General features: G+C 32.2%; 2 protein-coding genes across 6 annotated transcripts in view; one reads left to right on the top strand and one right to left on the bottom strand.

Moving 5' to 3' along the window:
• Window positions 1-822: 822 nt before the first annotated feature.
• Window positions 823-22,613, bottom strand: part of LOC112686500 (sialin-like) — a 36,365-nt gene continuing 14,574 nt past the window's right edge. Inside the window, exons 1-10 of one of the 3 annotated variants that reach the window (XM_025558783.1) lie at window positions 22,042-22,139; window positions 7,818-7,976; window positions 7,482-7,687; window positions 6,392-6,628; window positions 5,139-5,223; window positions 2,115-2,335; window positions 1,891-2,040; window positions 1,666-1,798; window positions 1,350-1,591; window positions 1,058-1,267 (exon numbers count right to left, since the gene is read on the bottom strand). In XM_025558783.1, the coding sequence (XP_025414568.1) occupies window positions 1,058-1,267; window positions 1,350-1,591; window positions 1,666-1,798; window positions 1,891-2,040; window positions 2,115-2,335; window positions 5,139-5,223; window positions 6,392-6,628; window positions 7,482-7,687; window positions 7,818-7,887 (1,554 nt within the window). In that variant the 5' untranslated portion in view covers window positions 7,888-7,976; window positions 22,042-22,139. Of the gene's footprint in view, window positions 1,268-1,349; window positions 1,592-1,665; window positions 1,799-1,890; window positions 2,041-2,114; window positions 2,336-5,138; window positions 5,224-6,391; window positions 6,629-7,481; window positions 7,688-7,817; window positions 7,977-19,875; window positions 20,081-22,041; window positions 22,140-22,613 lie in introns of those variants that run through there. The other 2 variants (XM_025558782.1, XM_025558784.1) reach the window with 2 other exon arrangements.
• On the top strand, window positions 7,207-13,190 carry LOC112686499. 3 transcript variants are annotated; one of them, XM_025558779.1, is made up of 2 exons: window positions 7,207-7,311; window positions 9,496-13,190. In XM_025558779.1, exon 2 carries the CDS (start codon window positions 9,502-9,504, stop codon window positions 13,168-13,170), a length of 3,669 nt encoding a protein of 1,222 aa, XP_025414564.1. In that variant the 5' UTR covers window positions 7,207-7,311; window positions 9,496-9,501; the 3' UTR covers window positions 13,171-13,190. The 3 variants fall into 3 exon arrangements, with proteins under 3 accessions (XP_025414564.1, XP_025414563.1, XP_025414566.1); XM_025558778.1 differs by lacking the exon at window positions 7,207-7,311 and adding an exon at window positions 8,808-9,377; XM_025558781.1 differs by lacking the exon at window positions 7,207-7,311 and having other exon boundaries at window positions 9,638-9,759; window positions 9,836-13,190.

Raw genomic sequence — 22,613 nt, forward strand, 5'->3', positions numbered from 1 at the left:
TATATATATATATATATATATATATATATATATATATATATATATATTTTATAAAAATAAAAAATCTGAAACAAGCATATAGCTCTAGTCTAGGCTATATAATCTACATTTGCCTAGTTAGAAATCATTAAATACAATGTCTAGACATATTCTAAAAATAAATAAATATACTTAGAGAATAGAGGTAGATTTGTTTTAATAGAAATGTTTAAGGAATCATTAAAAAAAAAAATTAAGACATAAATTTGTTAATGGCAGAAATATGTTTAGATCTATTATATTTAATTGTTTAGCTTTTTATTAAGAATGAGAAATTTTATCTTTTTCAAATGTTAATTTATATATACATACTTATAAATTTGTATATGTATGTATGTTTATAAATGCAATAAAATAATGTAAACTTAACATAGTAAAAATACCATACACTGATTTCAAAAAGTTCTTTCTAAAACAAATCTGGTAAGGCACATTGTTGATCTACATTTCTAGTAATAAATAACATTTTAACTAAAAATATGAGCACAAGTATAGAAATAATCAGGTTGTAAATTTTAAAATGGCTTTTTAAATTTTTTGGAAAAAAATTACACTAATAAATAGGTATAACAACTTATTACTGTCCAATCACTTGTTAATTTTTTTCTTTTTTCTTTCTTTTCTTTTTTTTAGAAAATTTCAATTAATGTTCTACTATAACTTAATCGAAGAAATAAAACACCTATTTAAATATACATAGTAATTGATTGATATATCTACTCTACTTAATTCGTATTAGAGGACACAAAGGTCACATACTTAAAAATGCTAAGAATACAAACATTAAAATTTGTTTAAAATTATAATAAAATATAATATTAAGTTTAGAACACTGTCTTGTTTGGAATGATGAGATTTATTGAAGATCCGATTGTGTAATCGGCGCTAATTTTCTCTTCTGTTGTAAATTATATAATATATCACATTAATTGTTTGTAAAAATAATTTTATTTTGCCCCTTTATGTGGGGGACCTAAGTACGCCATTATTTTTTTCCTTGAATGTTCCATATGAACTTCTAACCATCTCCTCTTTCCGGGTCAGTTTTATTGTTGACAATCAGCTGATTATTTTCTGGTGATATTCTCACAGAACCTGAATTGTTTTTGCGATTTGGGTTGTTCCAGTCTTGTTCTTTTGCTGTACCACCAAATTGGTACATAATGTATGTTCCGCAAGATACACAAGCAGTAACAGCAAAAATTCTACGCCATCTCTCTAATGTTGGCTAAATAGAAAATAATAAGCGATATCAATCTAAATGTAAAAATAATAAAATTAAGTAAAAACTAACTTTAAATTGTACTTACATTGTCTTGGAGCATAATGGCTGCAGCAAGGGGGGACAGAAAACTTGCAGACATATGTATAGTTTGTGCAAATGCTAATATATGTCCGGCAAAATTTGGTGCAATATCAACTACATTTGCCATTGCTCCAGCATATGAAGCAGTGATAAGTGTAACTGCTACAAACCAAATTACTAAAATTAATGTGATTTGACAACCTAAATAACCGATTGTCAGTACTAATAGGCCTGGAAAGACTTGAGCTAAAAAATAAAAATATAAATATACATAATTTTTATCTATCTGTACATAGAAGAGTTTTAGAAAAATTACTTACATATAGCTGTAAACATTTTACGGACATTAGTTAAGCTCATAAGATTTCGAGCTATAATGAAATCAGCTGCATAACAAAACACAACAGAAGAAAGATAACTGCACAAAAATGGAGCTCCGTTCATGAATCCATTCTGTAATTTAAAACACAATGCTTTACTGTAGTTCAATTTATTATGGCATTCTAAATGTATGTAACTTAATAAGTTTAACTTAATGAACTTACTTTTTGTATACTGAAGCCTAATATCGTCTTCATGTAAGATGGACCATATATTATGAATGTATAATGAACCCATATTCGGCCAAATGTTGTTATACCGATGGACCATGCTGGAATGGAAGTCATGATTGAACACCATGGGACTTTTAGATCCTTTATAATGAAAAAACAATTTTTGAATAAATTATAATACTTAGATATTTGTAAATTGTAGTAATTTATTTTACTTTTGTGTTAATGATGTTATCTCCGATGTTAGCGTTGATGTAGTTCAGCTCGCGCCTAGTGATTCTTGGATGCTTGTGAGGTAGATCAAAAGCTAATAACCACCATAGTAGGCACCAGGCAACACCCAATGATCCATTCATGTAAAACACTACTCGCCATCCATAGTTTCCAATGATGAAGCCGCACACCATGTACGTCAGTCCGATCCCGAAACTAAACCCTGTCACCCAGGCAACAGCTCAATTACCACCTAACCTAGATGCCAGTTACACATATATCACAAATAGACAGATAGATAAATATACTTCTTTACCCGTTGCGACCTCCCATCTGCACATCAACACCAAACTCATCATTTTTTTTTTATCATCATACTTAACAGTCATCTTAACCATCTTAACCTATTTACTTAACTATAATTAAAGTTTAGTTTTATAATTACATGATGAAAAAAATGTATGATCTATTAATTAAATACTTACAAAAAAAAAAAATAAATAAATAAAAATAAATAAATTAATTAATTAATTAAAAATATGAGTAGAGAGAAAAAAAAGAAAATTTAACGATGACAAAGAGAATATCTAACTTGTTTACGTCATTTTATTGATACATAATTATTAAAATATTGTTTAGTTTCAAATTAATGTATACAAAATAAACAAATAAAATGTAATAAATAGAAACTGAATTTTACTATTTTTTTAATTTATTCTTAATTTAAATTTTATTATAAATCAAGTACACAATAACATATAAATATTTAAGAACTTAAATACTTTTTCTGAATATTATAGGTATATAAAAAATAAAAATAATAACTATTCAAAGGTTCATTTTAATCTTAATTTAGGATACAATTTAGAAAACGTTACATAATCACTGCATATTGTGTAGTAACTGGAATTATTGTAGGTAGCACTATAAATAAAAATGTTAAACATATGTCTCCTCAAAATAATTGACCCCTAATATGACTATATTATTTAATAAATTATATTTTTTTAAATCTAACTTGATTTCAATCATCAATAATACCTAGGTATTATAAATATATAGGTACCCAGGGGCAGAATTAATGGGTGGAAGACGGGGATTAATCCCCGGTGTAAAATTTTAGAGTGTAATTTTGGCTCCATACTACTTGCGTCCCCCAAAAAGGTATATTTTTTAGGTAGTAAATTCAACGGGTAACTTGCGTCCCGTCTTGGGGACGCAACTCGACCATATTATTCTTCCAACAGTCATGACCGAGATGCGTCCATTAATATTATTATTGTGTAAATTGTGTATATATTATATAATATCTGCGACTATCGATAAATTAATATTATCAGCTATTATAGAGTTTCAGTGAGATAAAATTAATTATGTACCATGACAATGTCCGTTTGTTGCCAAACAATTTCCGAGCCGTATTTAGAAAACTGAATGCTTTGAGAAACCAAGAGGCCAGTGAGCTCATTTGATAGGTATATCGTATATTATAATTGATCAGAATAATACCAATTATTTTGCACTACACATTTCTCAGTACATGTTCACGCTTTCCGTTCTACAATGTTCGTGATTTCGAATTAAAATTATTATTATATTATAATTATAATTTAAATGATTTAAAAAAAAGAAAATGTTTAGCTCCAAATTGTGCGTGAAAAAAGAATTCTATATAATTGAAGAATATAAGTTTAGTTACCATAAAATGCTTGAAAATGAAAAAGAAAAAAAAAACAAAATATTGGATTTTATATGAATATAAAAATAAATCAGAAATATGTTTATTTCTTAGAATTTGTTTTGGTCTTCTATTTTTGTCTCCAGAAATGTTAAGTGATGTATTTGTCTATAAAATCATTCCAATCGTTCCAGAAAAATGTTTAGAATTTATTGACTGCATATTAGACAATTATATATCTAAAAATGCTCAATTTCCTTCAAGTATGTGGGCATAATGTTCGTTTAGTGTACAACGAACAACAAACGCATGTGAAGTATTTCATTCCAAATTAATACTTGTGTGTTAATGAATAGAAAATCATCAAAATCATTCAAATAATGAAATAAAAAAATTCAAAGAAAAAATAAATTCTGCTTTTATATATTTGAAAAACGTTTTACTCAAATGTCAGCCAACATTATTTTAAATAAGTAATAGTTTTATAATTTATCTAATTTTCTATTTTTTTGAAAGTTGACAATTTGATCTGTTTTTATTAATAATAATAAATATGTTTTTACACAATCTGTAAATAGTTTGTAAAATTTTATTTATTTAAATATGATTAATTACTTGTAATACTTATTTTATGCTATGTTTATGACTTATTTGTGCTGAAACGCAACTTGGCTGTCTCAAAAGGTACTCTTGGACGCAAATAGGTTATGACCTTTTTCGAACCTTTTTTGGTGGAACGCAAATTATCTACTGATAATAATCTCGGACGTAAGTAGTAGGCACCGGTAATTTTTGTAGTTATTAATAACTAGTTTAATATTTTTAATTTTGTTAAGTACTAATATAAGGTATAAAACTCAACAAGTATGATTGTATGTTAAGTATTAAAAAAACATTTTAGAGAAAAGTATTTGATTAGTGGTTTATGATAGGGCATAATTATAAAATTTTCCCCGAACATAAAAATTCCTAGTTCCACCTCAATAGGTACCTATATACACATGTATACATTATACATAAATATGCAATATGAATTTCTATTGACGAATAATAAAATAATAATAAAGTATATGAAAATAAAATATAAAAACATGTAATGTCAAATAATATGTATAAGGGACATTTTTTGAAATTCAATATCCAATATGGCCCGTAGCCAGAGATGTCTTAAACATTCTTTTAGTTCAAAAGTTCCTCGATGTATATGGTTTTATTTAATTATATGAGGATCACAAATTAAATACCCCAGTTTATTATACTTCAAAGTGACCTTTAATTTATTTTTTCAAACTGGCATATTTCCTTATACTATTTAAAGCATACATTGTAATTTAGAACAAATTCATACCTTGGAATGATGACATGAACCTGCTTCGTTCGTTGGATGGAATCCATATACCAACAAGTGCATACATTGCAGGCCAAGTAAGCCCCTGGAAACATTTTAAGATAATCCATTATAAATACTTATATAAACAAAATCTAATACAGCAAAGAAATTTTTATAGTGTATAGATAGATTTGACTGTACTAACTTCCATTACAAACTGTGCAAATCAAAAATAATACTAAAACTGGGTGTACTTTACTTTTTGATCAAGTTGGCACTCTTAAAACCTTAAAAACCTTAGAATGTAGGAATATTAATCCTATACTAGGTAGGTACATAGCCTAGTGATTTTGCTAGTATATCTGAGAAGGCACAGAAAATGTGTTCAACTGTCACATTCTAAAAATGATTCTAGAGTTTGGCTAATTAGCCAATTAAAATATTCGAAAATCATAATATTAATAAAATAAAGTAAGTAAGCTTATATTTTCAATATTATACATACATATAAATATCAATACTAATGATTCTATAAAACTCGGTAATTCAAATATTACCATAGTATAGTCAGGTCATTTGTACACTAATTAAAGGGATTTTATAATTCTCAAGCCTAGAGTTATACCTATATACTTCTATCTTTGTCCAAATTCTGAGCCTGTGACCTGCAATGTAATGTATTACTTGTAGATGAGAAATTGATCAATAACACCAGTTTTATGTGTTGCAGTTTTCATAGTTAGCTTGAAAACTACTTACAATTTTCCTCTGAAAAATTTGAATAACCACATCCGTTTAATTTTCATTTGAAAACATAATCTGTACAGATAACGAAATTGTTTTACGAATAGAGTTCTGTTGTTCCACAGTGCCTAAAGACTTCCAATTTAAATAATAACTATTCGAGATAATTGAAACGGAATCAAATTCATTTTGTACGTAGGAGCGGACTAGGCATAAAGGAGCCTCGGAGATTAATCAACTAGACCTGTTATTATCACATTTCAACAAATATTTTTAGTTGATACCTAGTGATAATTCTGTTTTTTGTTATTTTGTACAATAATGTTGTATACAAATAAAAATAGAAAACATATATTACATATTGTATACGAGTACATAACATTTTTATTAATATGGCACTATCGAGGCTCAGGAGGTGATTGCCCCTTTGTCTCCCTTACCAGTTCGCCCCTATGGATAGGTACAAAATTGTATTTACACGGTGAAAAATATGCGTGTTTTACTTGTCTAGATGGGTTCATACTTACTGACGCCATTCCTTGTAGTGATCGTAATGCAATGACTGCTGAAAAATGGAATGAAGCCGCCTGAGGTATGAGCAACGAGGCGATCGCTGTAGTCAGTTGCGAAAATCCAAATACTGTTTTCGTGCCAAAACGTTGGGTCAAAACACCGCCGACCACTTGTGACAGTATGTAACACCAATAGAACGAACCGAGGATTGCCGATTGGACAGTGGAATCCCAGTCGAATTCACCTTCTTCCTGGAAATGCACGCGTTTAAATGAGAACGGATGCTATTATTATGATTAGGGCTGTGAATTTGTAGGAAAGTACATTTTTTTTTTTTTGTGATTGTAAAACGTAGCTTTGTAAATACATAATTCGAATTATGTAACTACAAATCTATTTATGCAACTTTTATTTTGCATTTTTTGACGTTTTTAATTTTTTTGGGTGCATTTTTAGTTCATATTTTCCTTTTTTAGTTCATTTTCCAGTATTTTTAATTAAATTCTAAAGACTAAAAATGAAAAGGTACCCGAAAATAAATATGTTTAAGTTTGTTTTATTATTTTAACAAAATAAATAGTAAAAAATAAATTTAAAAAAATGTTTGAGGTGAATAGCATTAAGTATAGAAAATATCAATCAACATTTTTATTAATTTTTTTTTATTAAATAAACACTTTTTTATGCATGTAATGTACTGATGTTTATATTCTGTACATAATATTAATATAAATGTAAAAATTAAATTAAAACCATTTTAAATTAATTTTAAACTATAAGTTTTGTCATTTTATATTGCATTTTTTTTGCATTTTAAATGCGTATTTTATTGCATTTTTTGGCATTTTTAATGCATTTTTTAAGGTTCTTTAGTGCATTAAATTCACAGTCTTAATAATGATAAACGCACTGTATTATCACGTAGGTACAATTCGTAAGTATACACGAACAATACGTTTTTATTTAATTAAAAAAACATTTTTAGTTAGGCATTAGGGTTGTGAGAATACATTTCAATATTAGTTATTGCACCACGGTAAAAACGCATAGAGAAAATAAAATCGTTGCTTGTTATATTGTCGATAACTATACTGTATACTTTACCATAGGCTTTTGGTCCTCGACTGTTTGAGTGCCATTCGTAATGGACGCGTAACAGGAAAGCTGTGTGACGTTCGACGAGTTTTCCGGTCGCAATCTCATCTTGGCCATTGCTACCATAGCAATATTAATGTCAGTACGCATCATGAAACTGACCAAGAATCCGCTGAACGACATCAAATATAATACTGCCCGAGCTGGTATCATGTCTAACGGGGGATATAAAATAAAGATAAAATTAAAAAAAAAAACCGCGGTACACTTAAGCATAAAACTGTTGTAGTGTCGAAAAATGCACTTGATTTAAGGACAAGGTGTCCAGTTATTACACACACGTACCCTGAACGCTTTTAAAGCACAGCTTTGGCTTTTTTTCCATTCCTAGAATTTGATTATCTGGAACGTCCATGGTATATTATACTGTTGCGACCACTTCGGTTTTAAAAGCGATCGAGACTAGTACTGCGGCACTACGCGTTCGACTGCGTTATAGGTTATCTGGAAGTAAATAGTACATTTGATATACACATTTGAATTGAGATCAATCGTTTGTTTTACATCAGTTACATATATATATATATATATTTGTACAACAATATATTACGTATATACGGGTCGCGCGACCGAGTGTGCAACGGATTGCTTGCGATGACGTTATAATGGTAATAATTGAGCTCGATGGATGGAGATCGTTATGCGTCGTCGTTGTCGTCGTCGGAGGAGGATCCTCGTTAGCGGTTCGCGTCGCATCTAATAATCATTATTGATCGGCGATTGCCCGCACGATCCACTGCGCTTGTAAGCACAAAGGCCCGAGGGGTAAATGTATGCCGGTCGTAGCGAGAGATAGACATTTCAAACTTGACCTACCAAAGCGAGCCGATCCGGAGAGAAATCGACAACGGTTTCGTCAATTAACCAACCGAGGAGCGTTAATAGTATTGCCCATCAGCGAGCGGGCGTACTGGTCGGATGGGGAGCAAACTGAGAAATTTAACTATCTGGAGGATGCCCTATCCTCCGGAACTACTGATCGGAGGCCAATTCGAAAAAAAAACTAATTAGCTTAATCTTATCTATTTCATCAATATATTACAAAACAATATAATTATTAAATATACATATACACACACACATATATATATATATATATTTTTTTGTGGTTTATTAAAATTTTGATGTATTTAATTACTATAAAGGGTTCTGTTCATCAAAAAAAGATAAATAAATAAAAAGTTTTTAAAGAAAATACGGAACAACAATATTGATATGGACAAGTGAACAATAAATCAATGTCCAATGAACAATATTTAAATTATGTTTAATATTTATATATTTTGTTGAACATTCATTATTCAATATTTGATTACATTTTTCCGATATACATCTTATGAAATCATAACATGTCATTTTAATCCTTTAAGAAAATGTAGGTTCTACATCTCCTAAAGAAACATTAGTATTGAAGAACCAGCGCACTCCACTAAATCTGACATTGATGAGAAGGTACATTTAAGTTAGGAAAATAATCGTGCAAAATGTTAATGTCCTGGGTAAAGATATTGTAAACAGCGACGAGACTAGAAAACATTTCTTCGACTTGATTTTCATTCCCCCTGCCTAAGAAATAAAATTAACGATGGATTCCAACTAAGAATAAGAATAATATATTAATAAAAACAAATAAGTCCGGTTTTCCTCCCTGACGCTATAACTCCAGAACGCACGAACCGATTTCCACGGTTTTGCATTCGTTGGAAAGGTCTTGGGCTCCGTGAGGTTTATAGCAAAGAAAATTCTGGAAAATTCAGGAAAAATTCAACAGAAAAGTGGGGAAATCGTTTTTCACATACAGCGCCATCTATTATACATAGCATGTACTTCAAACCAATAGCAACGGTGCGTGATAAAGTGTGTGATAGATAGTCATTATTCTCTGCTCAGTTAATTTCATTTAAGCTCAGTGTAAATTATGTGGATCGTGCATTTGAAGTTAAATTCAACACTCTGTCCATAGTCCAAAATGCCTAGAGAACGACGTGCGAACATCGGCCGCCGCACAAGACATGCAAGCCAGCAACAAGTCTATTCAAGGAACTTAAGAGAAGAAAGAAAAAATATAATAAGAGAAAATGACCGATTGAGACATCGCGTGAGCACACGAAGATCATTGGCATCATACAATCGCTTGGCATTCCAATATGATCCCACTGCGAACTACAGTGATGATGAAAATTTGGATATTGGACGAATGACGACTATATGCCGATATTGCAATGCGGTAAAGTTCAAAAGAGAAACGGTTGGATTACTTTTATTGGTTTCCATTAACAATTCATTTAATTTTGCATTTTCAGGAGTATCAACGAATAATAAAAATCTAAGCGCAATGAATTACTATGCGTATCGTATGATGATTCGTACACATGAGGAGAATGTCATTCTGAAGTGCGGTCGGCTATTCCAGCAATTCGCTGTCGACATGTATGTCAAAGTCGAGACCGAACGTTTAGCGTTCATCAGATTCAATCAGCCAAAGCTACGATCTGAGGACTATATACACTTGCGTGATGCTATTCATTCAGATGGTGATGTTCAGAATATTGGACGACTGACGATTCTCCCATCAACTTATATCGGAAGCCCACGCCACATGCACGAATACGCTCAAGACGCTATGACGTACGTGCGAAATTATGGAACTCCGGATTTATTTATTACGGTCACATGCAATCCGAAGTGGACGGAAATTGAACGCGAGTTGGAACCGGGTCAAAAACCGCAAGATCGCCATGACATAATCGCCAGAGTATTTCAGCAAAAACTCAAGGTTATGATGGATGTGCTTACTAAGTATCGAGTTTTTGGTGACACACGTTGTTATATGTACTTGGTGGAATGGCAGAAGCGTGGACTACCGTATGCTCATATCCTAATTTGGTTGCTGAACAAATTACATTCAAATGAAGTGGATGACATCATATCAGCTGAAATTCCTGATCCAGTCACTGATCCCCGTCTACACGACATTGTGACGACACAGATGGTGCATGGACCGTGCGGTGCATTAAATCCATTATCGCCTTGCATGGCTGATGGAAAATGCACAAAACGATATCCGCGACCGTTAGTTGCTGAAACAGTCACAGGGAACGATGGATATCCAGTTTATCGTCGGCGTTCAAAAGAAGATAACGGTCGAACTATCAAAGTTAAAGTTCAAAATCAAGAGATTGAGATCGGAAATGAATTCATTGTACCATATTGCCCGCTGCTATCACGAATTTTCGAAACACATGCAAACGTTGAGAGTTGTCATTCGGCCAAATCAATCAAATATTTGTGCAAGTACGTCACAAAAGGCAGCGACATGGCTGTGTTTGGTATTGCGTCGGAAAATGTGAATGACGAAATCAGCAACTTCCAAATGGGCAGATACGTCAGTACTAATGAAGCACTGTGGCGATTATTGTCATTTCAAATTCATGAAAGATATCCCACAGTTGTACATTTAGCAGTGCATTTGGAAAATGGCCAAAGAGTTTACTTCACTGAGGCTAATGCGACACAACGAGCTGAGAGACCACCATCGACAACATTGACTAGCTTCTTTGCAATGTGTGAAGCAGATCCATTCGCAGCGACGCTGATGTACGTTGAAATGCCCAAGTATTACACTTGGAATCAATCAACAAAGAAATTCCAACGTCGCAAACAAGGAACCCCAGTTCCAGACTGGCCACAGGTGTTTTCAACTGATGCACTAGGTCGTATGTACACTGTTCATCCTAGAAACGATGAATGTTTTTATTTGAGACTGCTGTTAGTAAATGTACGTGGACCGAAATCATTTGCGCATTTGAAAACTGTGAATGGCCACCAATGCCAAACATATCGAGAAGCATGTCAACTATTGGGTTTGCTGGAGAACGATTCTCATTGGGATTTAACACTTGCAGATTCAGTTGTTTCATCAAATGCGTACCAAATACGAACGCTGTTCGCAATTATCATCACCACATGTTTTCCTTCACAACCAATTCAGTTATGGAACAAATACAAAGACGCCATATGTGAAGATATCTTGCATCGCTTGCGTATTCAAACGAATAATCCTGACATCCAAATAACCGATGAAATCTACAATGAAGGATTGATTCTGATTGAGGATCAATGCTTGACTATTGCAAACAAGCTACTGATTGAAGTAGGAATGATTGCGCCAAATCGATCGATGCACGATGCATTCAACCAAGAATTAAATCGAGAGCTGCAATACAATGTTGATACATTGCAGGAATTCGTTAGAAATAATGTTCCGTTGCTGAATGAACAGCAAAAACAAGTATACAAAACATTAATGCAAGCGGTGGACAATAATACTGGTGGTCTATTCTTCCTGGATGCACCTGGAGGAACAGGGAAAACATTTGTCATTTCATTGATTTTGGCCACTATTCGATCAAGATGTGACATAGCTTTGGCGTTAGCATCATCTGGAATTGCGGCGACTCTTCTAGATGGCGGTCGTACTGCACATTCTGCGCTTAAGTTGCCACTCAATTTAAACACAATTGATACTCCAACGTGCAATATTTCCCGATCCAGTGCAATGGGAAAATTGTTAATGCAATGCAAGCTCATTGTTTGGGATGAGTGCACAATGGCACATAAGAAATCACTTGAAGCACTTAACTTCACACTGAAGGATCTTCGGAGAAACAACAACATCTTTGGCGGCTTGATGATATTGTTGGCAGGCGATTTCAGGCAGACGTTGCCAGTAGTTCCCCGTGGAACGCCTGCAGATGAATTGAATGCTTGCCTAAAGGCATCACCTTTATGGAATAACGTAAAAACATTATCGCTAACCACTAATATGAGAGTTCAACTTCAAAATGATCAAAGTGCTGCACAATTTTCCAAACAATTGTTAGATCTTGGAAATGGAAAAGTCCCAGTTGATGCGACATCTGGATTAATTACTCTTACCAACGACTTTTGCCGATTTGTAGACACTCAATTAGTTCTTATTGAAAATGTTTTCCCAAACATTAGTGAGAATTATAAGAATTATGCTTGGTTAAGTCAACGAGCAATTCTTGCAGCAAAGAATAATGATGTCCACGCACTGAATTTCACCATTCAATCAAAAATTGCTGGCGATTTGGTGACATACAAATCCGTTGATTCAATAACAAATCCCGATGATGTAGTAAATTATCCAACGGAGTTTTTGAACTCTCTGGAGATACCAGGATTTCCACCACATAACTTTCAACTGAAAGTTGGTACAGTTATTTTGATACTGCGTAATTTGAATCCACCGCGACTTTGCAACGGTACTCGACTTTCGGTAAAGAGACTTATGCCGAATTTAATTGAGGCAACCATTATTAACGGAAAGTACGCAGGTGAAAATGTATGTATTCCTCGAATACCAATGATTCCGACTGATCTTCCGTTTGACTTCAAACGATTGCAATTCCCAGTTCGCCTTGCATTCGCAATGACAATTAATAAGTCGCAAGGCCAATCGCTTAGTGTTTGCGGGATAAATTTGGAAAATCATTGTTTTTCACATGGACAGTTATACGTTGCGTGTTCACGAGTTGGGAAACCATCCGCTTTGTTTGTGTTAACGTCAGACCAAAAAACAAAAAATGTGGTTTACCAAAGAGCACTACAATGAAACAATTAAATAACACTTCATTTTAGTAGGTAATTGAAATGAATTTATTACTGTTGTGAAATGAAATAAATATTTTCCTTTTCAAATATATAACAAAAAAAATTTTTTTTCTTTATCTTTTAATCACCAAACGAAATGTTACATAAAACGAATCTGGTGGCGAAACGGAGTTCGCCGGGTCTGCTAGTATATTAATAAAAACAAATTGGTACGAATAACGCACTATGTAAGAATGTACTATATCAAATGTTTCATATAATAGTCGATGACAAGTCAAATCGGTTGAAAAAAATATATAAATTCTCACCGTAAACCGCGACCCCAAAAGCATAATACATAATATAATATTGATTAATATAAATATTATCGTAGGCATAAACTGGGAAGGGATAGGGGATAATTCCCCTCGCTATAATAATTAGGAGGGACAGTGTCTCCTCTGATATTTAATAAACCTTATTTTAAAATAACTACAAAACAGCTGGTTATAGCTAATAGTAAAAAGTTTTTTTTTACTTAGTAATACAACTAGTACACAAATAGTATACAACAAAAGGTATTGTTAACATATATTTACAAGTAAGTAATGTAAGGTTAATTATATATGCTAGTTGATATGTAACTATACATTTGCCCGCATAAAACATTTTCAAGTTATGCCCATTGGTCAGGGGCGGATCTAGGGAGGGGTTCAGGATGTCAGCTGACCCACAGTTAATATTTGTTGACAAAATTGGCATCTTGGAAATTTTTTCTCTTTTAGACCTTGATTTGGACTTTTGGACAGTTGGCCCATCGGAGTTACTTGAAAAATGAATGCCATGTATATTCAAAATTTAAAATTTTTTAATTCATAATTTATATTTTAAATTATATCGTTTTAGTAGAAAGTTAAGTAAATCTTGACCCACAGTTTCCCGACTCCGGATCCGTCCCTGCCATGGGTATTATTATTATTCGTTATTTTTTAAAATCGCGATATCTTCTACGTTGGATTCTATTGTGGTGACTCGTGACACAACACGATGCACAAATTGGTAACTGATATATTGTCCGATGGAGTCATCGAGGAAATTATAGTTATAACACGTTCAAAATGTTTAACATGGTCAATATATTATATGTGTATATTATGTGTGCTGTAGAACGACATATTATTAATATTGTCTGCGCAAAGGGTTTTGATTTTTGTAGAACACAAAACAATACGATTTGACTTGTTTTAACAATTTGAAATTCAATCAGGTATTGGAACATTGTACTAGACATGGCTTTAAAAATCGACTTATTATTAATAGTTACGGGTATCTAAGCGCAGTGTAAAATATAAAATTTATTTAAATTCTATACGTGACCTGCTTTCAATGAAATTATAATTCAACTATGCTTTTAAATAAATTAAAAAAAAAAATATTTTATTGTTAATTTTACGGCATTAAATATTTACTTATTATTATTAATTGGATTGCTTAATATTAATACTTAAGGACTTAAAAAAAATTGATTGTTTGAAAAATTTACAAAAAAAGTATAATCAAAAATTAATTAGGGAAATGTAATAAAACTCAAAAAAAAAAAAAAAATTAAGAAAATGTCAAAAATTAGTAGTTAGTAAAAATGTACATTGAACCGGTAAAATTATGAATTAACTTGATCGAAATAATTGATTTATTAAATTAAGTTTAGATCATTTTTAACATTGAACAGTGAAACAAAACTGATTGAGAGAACTTCATCATAATCAAGCAAAAATAATGCACTAGGCAAAATCAAATTTTGTTACCTCGAAAAATAAAATTGGGCTCTAATTTTAACATAGCCCCTTCCACTATTTTTATGTGACATACCTACATGAAAAATATTTAATTTTTTTTATTTTAAAGAAATAACAAGTAGTGTATAGACTATCAGAATATTTTTATATATTTCTTATTTTAACGTAAAATTTGTAGTTATATAATTTATTATCAATTTATTGTATTTAGCATATATTTAGATTTTAGGAATTCATATGATCAAATATTTATTGATTTTAAAATATTTTTCAATTTTAACCTTAAAAATAACTAAACCTTTGTCAGAATCTTAAGAAATTAAACAAATTATTATTATAATAATATTGATAAAAAAAACAAACTTAATTTTATTTAAAATTGACTTTTCTTACTTTTAGTGAAACAAAGCTCTGTATAAGTTTACTCAGGTCTAATTCTTCAGTGATTTCGATTTCAGTAGAAAGATCGACTAATCGGTCTTGAGATAAATTAGATCGCAAATAATTTTTTAATATTTTAAATTTTGTGAAACTCCTCTCGGCTGTTGTTGCAGTTACAAGTTAAGTCAATATAATTCTAAAAATTATATAAATATTGGAGTATAATTATATCAACTTGTTTCTGTATAAGTATTCAAAAATTGATATCGAATACCGATGGAAATAAAAAAAAGTACGAGTCAATTTTGAAAATGTCGTCCCTACTAAAGTGCCGCTCTAGGCAAGTACCTATCTCGCTTATACCTTAAGCCAGCTCTGATTATTATGGCAGGTTTTACTGAATACAGACTATAACAACATTGAATGTTTATATTTAGTTAGCGTAGCCAGTGATGATTTTAATTAATACAAAAAAAAATTATTATAGACAGTCTTTCTTGTTGCCTTTAATTTAAAATTGTGAAAAATCGTGAATCCTAGAAAAACCAGATTTTTGTCAAAATATTAAAGAATAATGACATTATTAAAATCGTATTTACACGATTAAAAGAAACCACAGTTTATTTATCTATGAATATATTAAAAAAAAAATGTCAAATGGAACCTACCTATCGACAATTTGCAACGTGTACTAATTAATTATAAAACAAACAAAATTGCCTAGGCGATATTTCTCAACAAAAAACTTTACATATTTTTTTCTCATAACTTAGTTTAATAATCCCATTTCTGTATTCATATTCGTAATTAGATTAAGACCTAATTAATATGTTGCTTAAATTTTTACGATTTAAATTTACTTGATTAATATTGTAAGGTATTATATCTAATAAATTCTGATACATCGCTTAGCCAAGAATTTGATAAATTAAGTGCAATACGTAATTTAAAGCCATTTTATAATGAGACAACAGTATATAACTATTATTTTAACGATTCACTGTCCTCATTAAATTAATTTGTTTAGTATTAGCATAATATAGTAGATATAAGCACTACGGCCGTAAGCAATTCCTATAAAAATAGCATTCTCGAATATTGAGAAGTGCTTTAATTCATTTGACCGGTAACCAACAAAGATAATAATAATTAATTATATACATTTTGTTTTAATTGAAAATCTAAAAGAATATTTATAGTTAACATGTCGTTGTGATGAGCAAGTTGATTATTTATTGTAGTTATTATAAAATGTATACCAGTGATATGGTTTTTACTGTCGGTGTTGGTGGATAGTGAAACGTCAAAAAACAAGTTACAAGTAACTTATTATTATACTTGGATAAAGATTATAATTTGTTCTTAAAAAAAAAAAACCTTACAAACTAGTGAAATAGCAAAATATCACAATAAACAATAAAAGTAAAAATAGAAAATTAACCACAATGAAAATTTGTAATTGACAGTATAATGTTCGTATTTTGTATGGCTCAATTTATATGGTTTTAAAAAATCACATTCTCAATCTGGAAATATTAAAATAAATTCAGTAACTATCTAATTTTTATTTTAAATAATTTTAAAATTATATTTTTAATATTTATGTATTTTAATCCAATATATAAATATCATATCTAGTAAACATATCTAGTAGAGATAACTAAAAATTATTCTTTTGTCTTATATTATAATAAATACTCAATTTACAACAACCACCCACCGCTGACCATCTTAATAATTTTATTGATGGAAATATATTATTCATTTACTACTTCTGGGCTATACTGGTATTTAGTAGTACCTATGTATCCTACGTTTTATCAGAATTATGGCCATTATTTCTGTTCCTTTGGAGGTCATATAAAATGATTTATACTGTTTCGGGTACATTGATCACTGTTTTAAGTATTGATGTCATCAAAACCTCTATTATTTTGCACATAATACAAATACGCTTTGTACACACATGCAGATAAACCTTGTAGTGGTTAAATGATTATATTACAATTTGCAAAACCTCAAAATGTCATACCTACACAAATTTTGGAATGCCGTTTAATTTGAATAAATCAGACATTAATTATTTCGAGTTGTAACACAACACACTAGAATAACACTGAAGATATTGAAAATCGTGTATAAGTACACGTTTAGTAAGGATGAAAGAAGGGTTTCTCATCCCTAATAGAAAATATATTTACTGTATATACGTCAGACGATATTATTGAATAAATATATAGTTACTCTGTTAGTATCAATATCAAATAATTAAAAATGTACAAATAAATTATTATTATTTTAATAATTGAACAGTACGAATAAAAGAAAATCAATCCATATATATATATATATATATATATGTATAACATGACCGATTCTACAATATGTGAATACTGATCTAAGAACGCAATGAACGTAATAAACAATAGTCTTATATTTTATTAACCAGTCAATTTGTGTTAGTGTTAATGTATCATTTCTAAAGTTATACACTAATCAGTATAGCTTGTAAAAAATATACTATGGTTTTATCGGAATTATTTTGCTCTTGTTATTTTTGTGACATAAAAGTTATAGTCGAAGGTTGTAAAATTGCAATGGAACTTAATAAGATATCGGCCATTACGCAGTTGAATACAATTTTTGGCAGACGTTCAATTTGATTTACATACTAAACAGTAAGTAATAAAATCATACCTAGCTATACGTAGGTATACGAAAGCATGAGTTATACATAACTACTGACTCCTGAAGCAGTATCGTACACAAAGTATTTTTTTTTACAGTTTTTGTTGATACAAAATTTTAATAAAATAATAATAATAATAATTAATGCATTTATATTAAAATAAAGTTATAAATTATATTAACGGTAAAACAATTGTATATGTATACTCGGTGGTAGATAGAAAACATAATTTTGTTTGCGATATAATATTGTTTCACTAAGGGGAAAAAATCATGTGATATTATAATCGAATTTTATAAAAAAAATAACGATTTCATTAATGGATTTACCTTACGTAGATATACAATATTTAAAAATATGTAAATTGTAGAGAAGTAAGTAGGTACCATACAAGGTATTATGTATATATATATAAAACTTTTTGTGAACATGACTGTTAATTTATGTGAATATTCTTATTAATGGTAAAACTAACAGAATTTAATAAATTGTTGTACATTTCAACCTACAGTCTAAGATTATAACTTTTTTTTTAGCTGCTATACAATAGCTATTGTGTTAAAATATAATTTACTTGGTTGAATGTTGTGGTACAGCCAATAGGTTTTTAAGCGTATACAAAGAAATATGTGCATACAATAAGTAACACATGTTAGTAAGTGCAACAGTCAACAATCGTGTGATGATTTGATTCTTATAGGTTATAGAAATTAAACGAATCGAATATAAACTTGGTTGAAATGTTAATCAAATAAAAAAATTGCTTTGTTCAATAAAAAAAATTAATTACATCCGAAGGGCTATAGAAAACACGTGGATATTAAACAAGGTATATACTATAGTATTACAATACAAATAAATTAAATAGTTAGTACACCGTATAGGTACTAGGTACTGTAGGTAGTAGTAGCTAGGTGGCGGCTTCTTCTCGAGCCAATGGTGTTGTGGTTGTTTTTGTCGTTTTATTTTCACTTCAAATGCTCATTACGTAAGATCCAGTGTAGATTGTGGACATTTCTACCGAACGGAAAGAAAAAAGACCGTGAAAGCGTAAATACTTCAAGATTATAACGATGCGCCGAACTCGTACGAGGAAATCAAATCGATCGTGGTTACGACGGAGTACAGAAAACGTATTTATAACCAAATGTGCGGTAACAATAGATTTCCGATAGTTATAAACAAAAATATTTGTTCGGATCGCGACACCGTCGTTGATAGTAATATGTGCATATTATAATACGTGTCTATTTTCACTACGTGAAAATGAGTCGCGATTTAAATTGCGATCGATTTTACGGTGATGTGTAGGGGGTGGGCGGGAGGCGGTTAATAATACACCTCATCGCCACTTAATAACCCATACGTAGTTCAGGTGTTGAGGTGGGGAGTGAGGGAAAAGGTTGGTCCGCGAAGTCGAGAGGGAAAAATACCATGCCGAGAAGAACGGTAACAAACGGAAAATGTTTTATATTTAAAACGTTACTGTTGCGCGTAACCGTGTATATCGCGCACGTGAAACTGATTACGCATACATGAGAAGCGGACTCGGACCAACGACAGTAAGGTATTTTAAATATTCAGAGGGCACACGTTACCTGGCTGCGCCCGAACGGTTTAAGATATATTTGAACGGCACGACGAGTATTATTAAACTATATTTACGGTACGTGGTCGAAAAGTCTTAAAAGCCGCGGACGGTTTTATTTATTTTCCCGAAGGGGTTAGGTTATCCCCTCGGTTAGGTTAGGGTGTTCGCGCATCGCGACGTTAAGACACGTGCACACCACGTGCGGTTAATTATTACTGTTATCGTTATAGTAAGATTGTATATGTAGATAATATAATGTGCGAACATTACCGGTACGCGCTGCCGCCGTCGCCACGTGCATTTACGTTACGTGGTGGTTGGGTCCGAGCCGTGTGATGCGGTAGGCAATAGAGAGAGAGAGAGAGTGAGAGAGAGAGTGAGTAAGTGAGAGAGAGAGAAAGCTTGCGCGATTCGCAGTTCGGTGACAGACGCGGCACGGCACACGCGGCTACTCGCGATCTGACGCGTGACTTCGGGCGGTCGCGCCGCGTTTCATTCAGAGACCGCGCGGGCACGGTGGTCGCCTATTTTTGTAGTAGGGCATGCATGCGCGCTCTCCGGAGACGGCCGGCGCGGGTGGGGACGAAACCAGTACACGGTCCCGGAGACCGCCGCGGGCAAGGTGTCGGGCTCCGGGGGGTGGGGGTGGGGAATCGAAAAATTTGTTTTGCTGCCGCACGCGCGACATATGTTGTTATCGGTTTTACGAAATTTTATTCATTTTTTTCATTTCCATTTTCCGTGCACGCGGTACCGCCGCCGGTGCTCTACCGCCGATACCGCACAGGTGGTTACGTAATGCTCTGCTGTCGGACGGATTGTCGTGCATCGCACGCGGCCGCGACGGTGATCGTGACGATAGTGGTTACCACCGTCGAACGATTCGTAACCTCTGGATCGCGACGGGATTGTATTGTCGTCGGCCGAGTCCGTTGTCGTCGCGGGCACCGTTTGTTCTGCGATGCCAGGGCATGGGACGTTCGAACGTCGTCGTCCTCGTCAAGCCTCGGTTACTTACGAACACGCGTCCGTGTATGCGTGGCGCAAGTGCTCGGTCACAGACGTTTTGCAAGTTTGCGTGGTTTGGACTTGTAAAATTTTCGTCGGTTTGCGATTACTAGGGCTCGGATTTATATGTATTAAAAAAATCAAAATATGTAATGTGTAATAACAAATCGCTTTATAAGATCGTTTTATAAACGACAAAAAATGAAAATAAAAAAATTAAGACTCTTGAATTGAAATCATTATGAAACTGAACCTTATTCGTCTTGATAGCAATGAGATATACCGTATACGTGCTCAAATTGTCAAAGTTAAAACGGTTCGGCCGTAACACAGATTTGTACCGACTAAAAAAGCGCACGACTTCAACACAGGAAATAGGTGCACATTTTATATTTCTAATGTCCAAAGGAGTGAGCTCTTTCTGCAATATTACCTCAATCATTCCACAATGTATGGGTCTAATTAATTTTAGACAGTTAAACCAGGATTTTTGTTTAATACACTACATTTTTTTTTTTTTTATTGCAACTCCCAATGGTCTTTGTACTTGTTCTACGCATTGTATAGCTTCTTCTACGAATCCTAAACATTAAACTAAAGTTATTTTTTTTGTTGAACATATTGAAACATCAAACAATCGAATACATCGACGCCTCAGTTCAAGACTGCAATAACTCAAATTATGAAACTACTGGTTCTAAAATGAAATAAACGACCTCTAGAGGTGAATAATGCAACTAAAAGTTATTGAGTTATAGAATCGAAATCGTCGTACTTTTGCAAATAATATCACGCAGATAACTTAATTCTGATAATTTTTGAATTATTGCTGTCTTGAACTGAGGCGTCGATATCTTAATAATAGTTTTTTTGAGTTATTGCAGTCTTGAACTGAGGCGACGATGTATCGAAGAAAATTAAATTTAATAATTGGTATTATTTTGTTTACGTACTTTTGGAAACATAGGAAATTGTCTATATTGAATTATTAATAAATCGCAAATGGGCAAATGTTCAAAATATGTAAAAAAATAGAATTATTGAAAAATATGTAAAAATATATACTTATGGTAAAATATGTAAAAATATTTAAAATTAAATATAGTTACACAATATAACTCGTATTTACATATAAATCTGAGCCCTCGTTATTACTAACCGATTAGTAACTTAGAACTCTAGAACTTCTACTATTCACACATTTGTTTAGAGAAGAAAGCGATGAAATATATAGTGAACGGACCAGGGAAGGCTGCTACAATAGCCTAATACAGAGACGCCTGATTGACGATGAAACAATATTTAGAGCTTAAGGGAGAGTTTTCTTTGAGTTATTTAATTATATAAGAGAAGACATCAAAATACATCCTTGCATTCCGAATATTATTTTTGAATTTTAAAAATTATAATATTAAATACGATAAATACTTATGAATGAGTCGTCCGTGTCACGCAAATGTTGGTCTTCTGGCAGCCGCAACGCGATTGACGCAAGTGATGGAATGATCTCGTGCGTTATTATACACGCGCGCGAATTATTGATAAACACCAACATTGGTTTTTGATATTTCAACTTCTGCGTAATCACACAGTTGCGCATCGCGCACTACGTATTCACGGACGCGTATTTGTAGGAAACCAAGGCTTTAGGTTTCAAACGAACCAGTGGCGTGCCCAATGGATAGGACTGGTAGGTCCGGACCTACCCTGTCTTACCGGTTCTTATTAATATTTTTTACATCATTATTATTTACTTTGTAACGTCTTTAAATATTATTTACAAGTCAAACGGGAGGAATTATGTTATATGATCATTTTTTCTAATTAAATTTAAAATTTTTATGAAAATGTTACGAAAAAAAAAATGTGTACCAGGTACACTGTACCTATATAAATTAAAATAATTCTAACTGGGCCTGTCATATATTTTGATCCTGAGTACGCCTCTGAAACGGATGTCGGTGGGCCACGACGTGTCCCTCTCTGCGGTTAAAGACGAT

This window comes from Sipha flava, unplaced genomic scaffold (genome assembly GCF_003268045.1).
Source record: "Sipha flava isolate LNK unplaced genomic scaffold, YSA_version1 311_pilon_pilon, whole genome shotgun sequence".
NCBI lineage: Eukaryota > Metazoa > Arthropoda > Insecta > Hemiptera > Aphididae > Sipha > Sipha flava.